The sequence below is a fragment of the Tamandua tetradactyla genome, chromosome 9 (genome assembly GCF_023851605.1).
Source record: "Tamandua tetradactyla isolate mTamTet1 chromosome 9, mTamTet1.pri, whole genome shotgun sequence".
Classification (NCBI taxonomy): domain Eukaryota; kingdom Metazoa; phylum Chordata; class Mammalia; order Pilosa; family Myrmecophagidae; genus Tamandua; species Tamandua tetradactyla.
In genome coordinates, this window is record NC_135335.1 from 98,945,234 (window position 1) to 98,957,436 (window position 12,203).

Sequence of the window (12,203 nt, forward strand, 5' to 3'; positions counted from 1 at the left end):
AAAATAAAATAGCACAAGGCATTGCAATAAATAAATTCAATTTTTAAAAGATAATAGCACAAAATAAATTTACATCAAAATATATATATTTGATAGAAACATTATGCAGTTGGAAGATGACAAGGGATTAGAACCCTATCAATGTCCTATAAAATATTTAACACCATGGAAATTATTCATAGCCCCATAGATTTATTTCAAATTTTCTATTTTTCAGTTCTGTAATTGCTTTATCATAGCTTCACTTTCTTGTCTGAGATTTCCACTTGTTTGTTCATTATGAACATATTTTCTTTATATTCGTGAGTATATTTATAACACCTGCTTTAATATTTTCCTTGATAATTCCAAAATCTAGAATATCTGAACATTACTATCCATTTATGTATTAGCCTTTCTCTGGAAGTTGGGTCACATTTTCCTTTTTCTATGTATATCTAGTAATTTTTGGTTGTATTCTGGATCATGCTTTTGAATTTTAAGCATGGAGATTCTAGATTCATGTATACTCCTTTGAATTTAGTTTTTTGTTTGAACAGGCAGTTTACTTGGCTAAACTCTATTTCCAAATTGTCTTTTTTGTGGTGGGAAGCAACTGAAATCTCTGTTTAGTTCCTCTAATTTTGGCCGAACGGTAAGAAGTCTTCCCTGCAAATGCACAGCTCAGGTCACCCAGATATTTGGACAGAGTATATATGCATGTATTAGAACTCTACTTTTGTGGCTCTCTTTCCAGGATATCACCTTCTTCACCTTGCAGCTGCTGTCATTGCCTCAATCTCTATTCTGTGTCTCTTCAAGTCAGTAAGACTGTGAGTTCCATTTGAGTCTTAGCTTCCCTCAGAGGTTAAAAAAAAAACCAAAAAAACAGGAAATTCACCTAGTGCCAATCTCATCTTCCAAGTATAGACTCCCTTCTAGTGTCTGCCTGTTTGAGTTGCTTTCGATACTCTAGTTATTATTTGCAAAGGGGTTGGTCTTACAGAACTCCCCCTACTGGAAGCTGGAATAGGGTTTTAAAACTAGACTGGAGATTTTAGCTGCATCAAGGACAGTAGAGAAGTTTCTGCTGTAGTATCTAGTAGTCCTAGGGATGCTAATCTTGGGCCAGCCCTAATATAAAAGACTCTTATCCAGATTATTCAAGACCAGTCTAGGTATTCGTCCAGCTCCAGGTGCTTTCAAAGCAAACCATATGAAATCTTGGGCAAAGACCAATGTTCAGATTAGCGAGTCAAGCTGACAATGCAGGAATCTCTGCTTCCATTCCCCCCTTTAAATCTATACAGAGTCTTAAAATAAGAACAATTTCTAGGGATGAACACAGTGAGAAATAATTCTTGAATTTGGGTTGTGCCATTTCCAAATATTTCAACACAGTTAAGCTGGGTTTGGAAGCTTTTCCTTTTTTTAAAAAAAATTATGTGAATAAGTGGAACTCCTTGCCAGTTTTGTCAGGTTGGCATGCTTCAAGGTCCCAACATTCTTATTTGAAATGTCAAGTATATTGCCTTCATTATATTTATTTTATCCAAACTTCTTGGCCACTGCTCCACTCTTGCTCCAGTTGTCTTTTTAACTCTTATGATGTCCCTATACTGTTGGAAGTTAATGATCAAAAACTCTGTGTTTGAGTTTTCTTTTCTGGTCTTCTATACATTTTCTCTTTTCTTTTCAGAAATCGTGTTTCACCCTTGGTCATTTATAGCAAAGTATGTAAGGCTACGTTATAATTACAGAACTGTGAGACTGACATTTTTTAATTAGCAAAAACGTGTAAAAAGCAATCGCACATTCTCCTTGCTTTGCTAGTTCTACATTCTTTTATAGTTCAGCAAAACTATTGAGACAGTGATTCAGACAAAGTTTCTGGGACATAAGCCAGCTTTTAGCCTTAGTGTGTTCATTATATTCCTTCATACTTTGAGGGATATTTAGTTGAACCAAAAGAAAAATGTGCTGTGATATGAACAAAGCAAATAGAATGTTTAATGAGAAGATGCTTAATTTCATTTTCTTTTCCACCCTCGTAAGTGTTGGTTTTATTTTTAGTTAATACATCAATTCACAATGTCAGAGAAGAAAAAGAGAACATGACGTTTGGATCAACATTAGTCACCAACCCAAATGGAGGATTTCTGGTAAGGGAGGAAAGAGTAATAATATTTCACTGACAGCAGTAATACTGTCATTATCATGTTTATTACATAGATTTTAATTCTAATTTTTTTTATTTTTTACTTTTTGAAAAAGGCATGTGGACCCTTATATGCCTATAGATGTGGACATTTGCATTATACAACTGGAATCTGTTCTGATGTCAGCCCTACATTTCAAGTCATGAACTCCATTGCCCCTGTAAAAGGTACTGATTTCATGCAGTTTTCTTGCATATTTGAAAAGCAGTAAGCAATGAATGAGACATATGTATACAAAGAAGCATACCAAGAGCCTGACATATTTTCTTAACTACCAGCATTACCAATTTAGGTAAATGTTTGCTTTGCCAATATATAACTAAACTTCAGTGCTATTTTGGGAACTTATATTAGTGCAAATAAGCTTTAAAGAGTCATGTCTAAACATCATAGCTAAAGCTGTCACATTGCTTTTATTTAGAGGATGAGTCTTTTTGAGGAAATAACCTCATTTGAAAGAAGAGCACAGAATTAGAACTCTTATATAAAACACATGTTGATAAAATTTCCAGAAAGACCAGCTTTTATGAAACATTAGTGAAAATTAAGTAGAGGTGGATTTTACTTGCCGTGAATCCAAAAAAAATCCTAAAGTTATTTTTTCTGATAATTTAAGTAATGTGTCCTCTTTGTAGAGCATCAGTTCATCTTTTAAAATGAGCTTCTTTCAGCTATGAAAACACTTCCTACACCTCTAAACAGATAGACTACAAAGTTGCACAAGTGTTTCCTGTCATTGCAGAATGCAGCACTCAACTGGACATAGTAATAGTGCTTGATGGATCCAACAGTATTTACCCCTGGGAAAGCGTTACAGCTTTTTTAAATGACCTTATTGAAAAAATGGATATTGGTCCTAAACAGACACAGGTATGTGATTCTGCATTTTTGAGTCCTGCTGTTTTTAATTAGTTAGTTAATTATGTCTGTGGTTTTCAATAAAACAAAGTGTACTGAAAATAAATTAGTCCAGAAAACTAAAATTCAGGGTGAGGCTTATATTTCATATTCCTGTTTTTATTTCTGATGAAAGTGACATACTGGCAGAAAGTGTTTTTTAAACAGAAAATACTCTGAAAGCTACCATTTTCAATGCTTCTGGAAAATATCCCCACTACATCTCTTTAAATCTTCGTTGTAAAATAAGTGCAGTCCCCTTTGGTAATATCAGAGCAGGGCTTCAGAATCTGCAGAAACTAGTCTGCATCCCAAAGTACCCATCATTTGTATTATAATTTCCTTTCTCATATGATATAAATGAATTAGTAATTGACCATAAGGTATTGCTCAAACTCTGTTTTCCCTTATTTTTAGTGTATTTCCTTAAGTCAAGAGCAAATGCTCCAAGCTTTAGCTGCAGCAAGCAGAATAATTTTTGTTTTAATGTTGTTTTTTAGCCCATGAATATCTGTTTCTAATCGCATCCTCTTTATTGCCCCTAAATGAAGTAGGACATCTCACACACATGGCTCTTCCACTTTAGACATCAAGTTTGTGTTTAATGTTTATTAAACCTCTCTGGCCATGTGGTTTGAAATATAGAGAAGATACAATGGGTAACAGACAAAATGTCAAAGTGAGGTCAGTGCCTTGAAGGCAGGAACTGGCAGTAGAATCAGAGTTTAATGACTGTTGCATGGTTTGGGGACTGAGAGAGACTACAGGGACTTTCGGACTACATATTCATTCCATATTTCTTTACCTTCGAGAGCTCTACCATTAGAGAAATTTGAGAGTCACTGAAAAAAGATCTCACAGCATCAGTGTTTATCACTGCCTTCTTAAAACTGGGATAGATAGAAATATTATTTATATATTGCACCTTATATGTATATATTTATATATTGTACATGTATATATAATTTTCCTAAAAGTATGAAATATGGTAGTTGGAGATAGCTAGTGCAAATTAGAAATGTAATTTCAAAATGAAATGTCATATTGCTATGCTCCAAGACTGAATTGGTATCTTTAGAGTGCTAGGTGAGGGATGGATTGTGTAATTCCTACTGTACAATAGATAGCTTTTTAAAATCACTATAATATTATTAAAGGAAAATGAGCTTTTATACATTACAAAATGTAAATTCTCCCATAGTTTCTCATCTGCAGTTGATCTTCCTAAGGGAATTACTAGAAGTGCAGAGGGCATGTTTTATCTCTTTTTGCTTCGGTAGTAAGACTCTGTGTAAGGGTTCCTGCATCCCACAAAACCATCCTAGATTTTTTTATTTGCTGGCAGGACTCTTTGTCCCTTTTGAAGACCTCTCATCCTTCTAATTTTCTTCCCTTCCTCTCTCCTTCTCATCTTGATCAATTAAGATTTCATAGAACCATAAAATTAAAATAAATTAAAAAGGGACCATAGAAGTCACTTAGCCCTCATCCTCAATTTATAGGTGGTACAAGAGGCTAAGCCTCTTGTTCAAGGTCACCTTGCTTTTTGACAGCAAATTAGAGCTCACAGCTCTCCACTTGCAGTTCTTTCCTTTTTGAGGGCTCCCATGTGACATTTCTGAAGAGTAGGTCTCTAGTTGTTTCTATATCCTCATTGTTGTCCTGGTCTTACCGAGATCAGCCCTTCATCCCAAACCACACCAAGCCCCCTGGTGCTCTGCTACCTGCACTGATGTGTCTGAATTCAGATTACTTTGTCACACTCCTTCCTCTCATCAGTTTTTCCCATGATGTGCTCGCTTCCCTACTACGTGTTTTGGCCATCCCATTTAACCTTCTTATCCAATCCTTCCATTCCCAAACTGATCATTTTCCTGAGATATTTTTAAATTTCTATATTTTATAGTCATCTGGATCTTTGATGTTACTTTTAAATTCGTACACATCTTTTTTACTTTTAAATTTTAGTTTATTTTTTAGCTAGTTGTGGTAAACAGCATAGCTGTGACATGGCTGAATTTCAAGAAGAAAATCTACAAGGCTATTTTAGAATAATAATATATTGCTTCAGTGAGGATCTGTGCTAGCAACTCAGCTTTGTAAAGAAATAGATGACAATCAATGGCTTATTCTGCTGCAAGTTGGATATTTTTTTACTGTTGCAACTATAATTAATTTCACATTTCTACAGTTTAGAGTCCTAAAAGAGTTGCTATTCTGCTTGCCCACCAGAGGAATTCCAGTCTGTCAGGGCTGGCTGCATGGAGTTGCATGTATTTCTTGGAGTGAACAATGACTCTATTCAAAGGACTGAGGGGTCCACAGTATGCAGATGCTACCAGTGAATGCGTGAGGGAAATGAATTTACCCTGAGTCCCAGAGTAGGATCACATTCACTCAGTTCAAAGACCCCATTCCACAGAAAGGAACAATTCTAAATTCACCACTGTGCCCAGTTCCTTTATCCTAGCTTCTGAGTTCACCCAAGGGAACCTGCTACCTAAAGAGAGGGGAGCAGTTTCCATTTCTGAAATTTAATGTCATATATTGCTTGTAACCTTCATTTTGGAGCTTAACTATACTCACTCCTTCATTTATTCAGATGTGTTTGCTGAGAGTTTACTATGTACCAGATACTCTGCTGGGGGCTTAGAACAAGAGTGGAAAATAAGACAGATAAGACCAAATGCAGTGAGTCTCCAAGTTCTGCCTATGGAATCTCTGCTTCTGAATTCCTGAGGTGCTGGAACTGTACCCCAGACTTTCGGAATCAGAATCTTTGAGGGAGGTGTATAGAGTTTGCATGTTAAGTAAAGCATCCCACATGCTCTTAGACTGATTCAAATTTGAGAAACACTGAACTCATGCAGTATAATTATATCGGTGTGGGTGTGACTTCCTATAGATTATGGGCACCGTAGGAGTGAAATTTTTTTTATATCATCTTTTTTTTCCTTCTCAGTGCCCACCCAGTGCTTCTCTTTAACACAGCAGGACCTCCTCAGACACTTGTTGAATAAATGTGCATGTAGTTTTTAATGCATTTTTTTCCTGATGAGTGGACATTTAATGACACTTTCCTGTAACTGACCTTTAATATACTTAAACTATTTTCTATTTTGGCTTAAGTTGTGTCAAAATCTAGTGTCATGAGAAATTTTCTGGAAGAGATTGAAAGGACATATTTGCTAAGTTACTGCTTTCATTAAACTGTATTTAAAAGAGTTTCAGTTATAATATGTTTAAAATCTCTTTAAAGTTTTACCTTCATCAGTGGCTTAGAAAAGAAATTCATTCATAAAAAATTTGGAAATATACTTCTTCTCCAAAGAAATGTGTACTGAAAAACATGCTTTCATGAGTTTCTTATAGCCGTTCTTTTGAAAAAAATAGACAAATTTCTGTTTTATCAACCATTTTTTCTCATTGTTCGCCAACTTAATTAAGTTGTTTATTTTTTTAATTAAAGCATCCAGTTTTGCCTTAGAATTGGTAGAATTAGCTTCTGGAATTTTTCTTCTGCCACACTATCCTTCCTTTATAAAAATAAATAAATATCTAATCCCTATATATGGAAATAAATTGAGAGAGGGACTACCAAAAGAACTTGCAGTGATAGAAAGCTGAGAGCTGCATAGAGAACCCTTAGACTTCGTACCCACACCAAGAGTATAAAAGCATTAAGAATGGAATTGATAGGAGTTTATGAAGAGCATTTCACTATAGAAAGAGTCTAGTGAGACAGCTCTCCATGATATAACACAACCCACAGGTGACCAGTGTCTGACTCCTTGGAAAACCTAAAGGACAAAATACCAGCTGGTCTAGCTACTGGCAGGCAAGGCAAAGAAGAGGTAGCTGCACTGGGATCGACCTGTACGCCCAGAATTTGTCAGAACAGAGAATGTGTGTGTTTCCCATGGATTAACATGGGTCACTCAAAGCTATGAGCCAGCATGGGGTTGTATTAGGTCTTACACAGAATCTCCTGGATGAGATTGGACGCCTCAGCAGAGTAAAGGAAAAGCTATAGGGACTACAGCAGTTTTCACCCAGGTGAGATGTCTCAGTAAAGAGAGATCTTCAAAGGACTCACTTGAAGGTGAAGGGTACCACTTAATACTAGCTTGATACCAAGCTTGATACCAACTCAATACTTCAAAGGACCCACTTGATACCAGCTCCTAATCACCTGTTGGGAGCTGGTATCGAGTATCCTATCTTAGGATAGAACCAGTCAAGTAAGAAAGTCCCTACCTCTCATTTACCTTTCCTACCACTGTCCCTAGAGAGGTTTGAAATTCTAGTTAGCAATCTAAGGGGAAGCAAGTAGGAAATAAGTGAAAAGCCAGCCATGGCCCTTTCTCAACCACAGACTTCTCACGTGTTGTTGGCCCTTAGTAGGGAAAGAGAGAAGATTGAGCTATGAGTTAACTTTGACTGTTTTTATAGGTTTTGTTCTAATTTAGTTTGAACCATATGAAATTGTTGCTATGTGATAATTTATTGACCTATGATTACTGCAATTTTCATATGGTTCACACCAAATTAAAATATAGGATCTTTATTAAGGGAATGCTTTAAAACTAAGAATTATCAGGAAACCCTGCCATCCAGGGACAAGGTAAGATCTTCGCTCTAAATAAAATTTAAAGGTATAAAGGGTGAGCCACAGAAAAAGAGTTGCATTCTGTTTATACCTCCTGAGTTCTTGTTTGCTATAGTGATGTAATTTACACATGGTGCAATATGTAAAGTTTGAATATCATGCTCTGTTCCTGCTAATCATAGATTTCTTATTTGCTAATTTCAAGCAATGAAAAGCACCCTCAAAGATATGAAGCATTCCTGGCAGTAATTTTTAACTCCAAGAAAAAGAAAGAAGGAAGGAATGAAGGGAGAGAGGGAAGAAGGAAGAAGAGAAGGTAGAAAGGAGAGAGGGAACTACTGAAAGAATGAAAGAAGGAAAACAAACAAAAATAGCATGTATTAACATTTCCATATGACAATTAGTACACATTAAGGGACAGTAATGCAATGTCATTGATGGAAACATCCATTCTAAATAGTTACTCAAAATTTTTTCCATGTTTCTGTGCAGCCCCGTTTAGACTTTCTTAGTCAAGAAATTTTTGTAAGCCAATTTTTTACCCAAGACAGAATAAAAGCTGTAAAATTGCCTTTCAAAAAAAACTACCTATAAAAACAAACCTGAAGCACTCTGAGCTTGCCATAAAAAATATGATGGTATAAACATTATGGGGGTCTTATTGATCCTCAATACCTAAACATAACGTTGCTTTTAATAATAAATGAGAATGATATAAATATGCCAAATAAGAGTGCATTACCCTAAATAAAACCAGGAAATTGTAAGGCTTGATGTAAAAGTGAAATATGCTAATGGAACAATGTCTAGATTGTTCACGTCAAGTGTAACATTAAACCACGGAAGATGAAAGTGAGAAATTAATTAATTTTTAGGAATATTATTTATCTTTCTTTTACTGCACCTTTTACAGCCACTTCCCTAGAAGCCTTACAATTCTAGGGCTGATTCATGGTTTGTGAGTCTGAAACAAAGCCTGACTGGGCCATGAGCCATATTCGTGTCCATGAAGCTGTAGTCTCTGAATGTGGGGTTTTGAATAAGGTGGGTCTTCTCCCTAGCTAGCCTCCTGGTCTACCTTCTCCCCCACCTCCATCCATGACTCACCTGAGTCACCATTCCAGTGTCAGATTCACGTCATGGAATTTCTGCAGATAAAGATCTCCTATCGTGCCTGCTGAATAATATTCAAGTTCTTTAGTATGAATGTAAGGCATTTGGCCACTTGGTCCCAGTCACTCCCCTTGGAATCAGCTTTCCTTCATGCCTGCCCCACCTCTTGCCTTCAGCTGCTCCTTGATACCGGCCTTCCCTGCATGCACTAATGCTTTGCTCATGTTATTCCTTTTGCCAAATGGCCTTCTTCACCCCCCAGGCTCCATGTGCTTGGTGAATTTCTTAGACTCAGTTTAAAGTTCCTTTTCTCTGTCATTTTCTATGATCGTTCTACCCACCCTTCCCAAGAAAAATTCCTTCCCCTCCCACATTCATGCTCGCAATGCGTGTCTTCATCCTCCACATCCTGTCCTGCTCACTGAGTAGCATCACTCTGTTTCATGTGTCTGTCTCTCCCGGGAGACAGGGAATTCCACATGACAGTCACGTCAGCTCAGAGTTTATGTGTTGCCTAGTACCTAAGAGGCAAGTAATTTATGCTGAGAAAAATGGCATCTGTGGAATTTTTCGTTCTCTTTGTACTTAAAATCCTTCTCTTACTCTTTTTCATGAAGTCAGATTGATCCACTGAAGTAGGAGGCACTTGCTTTTGGGTGACTCGCCTGGACACACATTGACATTGTGTTTCAGATTCTTCTTTGCAGGTGTTAGTTGATCTAGCTGCATTCACACCTAACCCTGATTTCTCCACCAATACAGTAACTTCACTTTGTTTTGCCATGTCATATTCTTGCATTTTTGAGCATTGATCACTTTCATTGCAATCTCTTCTATCGGGTGAGAGGTCAGCTCAGGGCACACTTTCCTAGATCCTAGGGCTATTATCTATCAACTTCATTTAGATTTATGAGGACTCACTTCCTTAGGAAATGATAATTTACCTGTAAAGCTATTCTTTTTTTTATCCCTCTCCACACTGACCAAATTTTAAGCCTGGCCTCAGATAACATAGCTTCAGAATGGTTTGTACTCACTGTTAACTTGTTTTGCAGCCTGTCTTACCATCACGTGTACACTTAATTATGTCAGAAGCATGTTGTAGGGCAGGATTTTAGAAGCATAGTTTGATAAAAAGAAACATAAATTAGCCAGAACCAAAGCCCGAGATTGTCATGTTTGGCAGTTGTGCATTTATATGAATATGAGCCTTAATTGCTTTATCCCATTATTACTGTTCTAAAAAATAAGCCATTAATTTGATAATGTTAATTATTAATGAAAGTGCAACAACTTAGATTGTGCTGAGTATTAAAATTTAGACACTAATGTTATATAATTCTGATGTAAAAATACAAGGAAATAATATAATTCTAAATGAGAAAATCTTATTCTTCATAATTCTTCAGTATTCTTCAGAGGTGCTTTAAACACTTCTCTCTTTTTCTTTTTAACTCTCTGGCTGTTCCCTTTTTTCCTTTCCAAAGTTTGTCAGAGTTGTGACTTTCAGTTCATGAGAGAATAATCAAAGTTTCTTCTTTCAGTGATTTCTAACACTGTCATGCCCTTCATGTTGTCACACCTATTTTTCTCCATTTTCCTTCTCTACCCCCAAAAGAAATGAAGGCTTTTGGGTAATTGATTCATTTCAATTCAGCAGATATTTATGAAATATCTAATTGGTCAAATACTACGCAAAGTGTCATGGGTGACACAAAAATATCACTAAGGCTTTGTTCTTGATCTCAAAAAATGTCCGATTTAGAAATGACATAAAATTGTGCATTTGGATAACTACAATGCATACTGATATGTCATGCATATAGGAAGGGTGAATGAAGTGGAACATTAAGTGATCTTTACAAGTAGGTAACCCTTTCCATCATGGAGAGTGTTTCCATGCTATGTAGTATGAGGCGTGGTATGTGTTTCTCACCTAAGAGAATTCCTCAGGAAGAAAAGATATCAGGTCCTCAGACTAACAATTTACAATATGTATTTTCATATTAAAGGCTTTGAGAATATTTTCAATAGAATTTACTTCTGGTATAAGAGTTGAGGGGACAGGAATTTAAAAAGCCTCACTCTTTTGTGCCATTTCAAACTTAGTGCATGTTTTACTTAATATGAATGCAGGATGGGTGGCTGGCTGGCTGGCTTGACAAATAAATATATTCAGACATGCTACAATTCTACAGTAAAGAGACATAACTTAACTTTGTTTTACTTATTGCTTTCCAAGAATACTTGAACATGGAATCTTTTTATAAGATCACGCCTAGTAATATATGAAAGGAAACTAGTATTCCCTGGAAAACAGTTAAGGGAATATTATTTCTGGAGTTTAGCTAAAATAAAAGGATTTTAAATCTTATATTTAAGTGACAAGTTCTGACAAGTGTTAACAAACCTCTCTATTCATGTAACAGAATTCACAGCCAGTTGTGTACCTGATTTATAGTGTAACCTGTATCAACTCTTAGGGTCTCTTCGCCTTAGATACTGTGCCAGTTTGAAACTATTATGTACCCCAGAGAAGCCATGTCTTAATCCTGATCCAATCTTGTGGGGCCAAACCTATTGGTTAGGGTGGGAAACTTTGATTAGATTGTTTCCATGAAGATGTGACATCCCCAGTTGTGGTTGTGGCCTTTAGAGTAGATGGACATGTGATTCTATCCATTCAAGATGGGTCTTGATTAGTTTACTAGAAACATTTGAAAGGGGAAACATTTTAGATTAACCTTAGAGGCAGATGCTTGGAGAACCCCTCTTTTTTTTTTTAATATATATATTTTTATTGGAAGATCACCACACACATAGAGTTCATACATGTACACTCAGCAGCTCACAATATAATCACATAGTTGTGTATTCATCACCATGATCATTTTTAAAACATTTGTATCACTCCATAAAAAGAAACAAAAAGAAAAATCTCATATATCCCATACCTCTTACCCCCCCCCATTGATCACTAGTATTTAAATCTACCCAATTTCTTTTACCTTTTATCCCCCCTAATATTTATTTATTTTTATTCATATTTTTTTACTCATTTATCCATAACCTGGATAAAAGGAGCATCAGACACAAGGTTTTCACAATTACTCAGTCACATCATAAAAGCTATATCATTATACAATCATCTTCAAGAATCAAGGCTACCAGAAACCAGTTCCACAGTTTCCAGTACTTTCCTCCAGCCACTCCAGTATGCCATTAACTAAAAAGTGAAACATATATAATGTATAAGAGTAACCTCCAGGATAACCTCTCAACCTAGTTTGAAATCTCTCAGCCGGTGAAACTTTATTTTGTCTCATTTCTCTCTTCCCCCTTTTGGTCAAGAAAGCTTTCTCAATCCCATAATGCCAGGTCCCAGT

At 36.2% G+C, this 12,203-nt stretch overlaps 1 protein-coding gene across 1 annotated transcript in view; it reads left to right on the forward strand.

Moving 5' to 3' along the window:
* The window catches only part of ITGA1 (integrin subunit alpha 1), a 185,111-nt gene that overhangs the window by 74,942 nt on the left and 97,966 nt on the right, over window positions 1-12,203 (forward strand). The window contains exons 4-6 of the mRNA XM_077117125.1: window positions 2,053-2,141; window positions 2,254-2,365; window positions 2,941-3,068. Coding sequence (XP_076973240.1) covers window positions 2,053-2,141; window positions 2,254-2,365; window positions 2,941-3,068 — 329 coding nt within the window. The remainder of the gene's footprint in view (window positions 1-2,052; window positions 2,142-2,253; window positions 2,366-2,940; window positions 3,069-12,203) is intronic.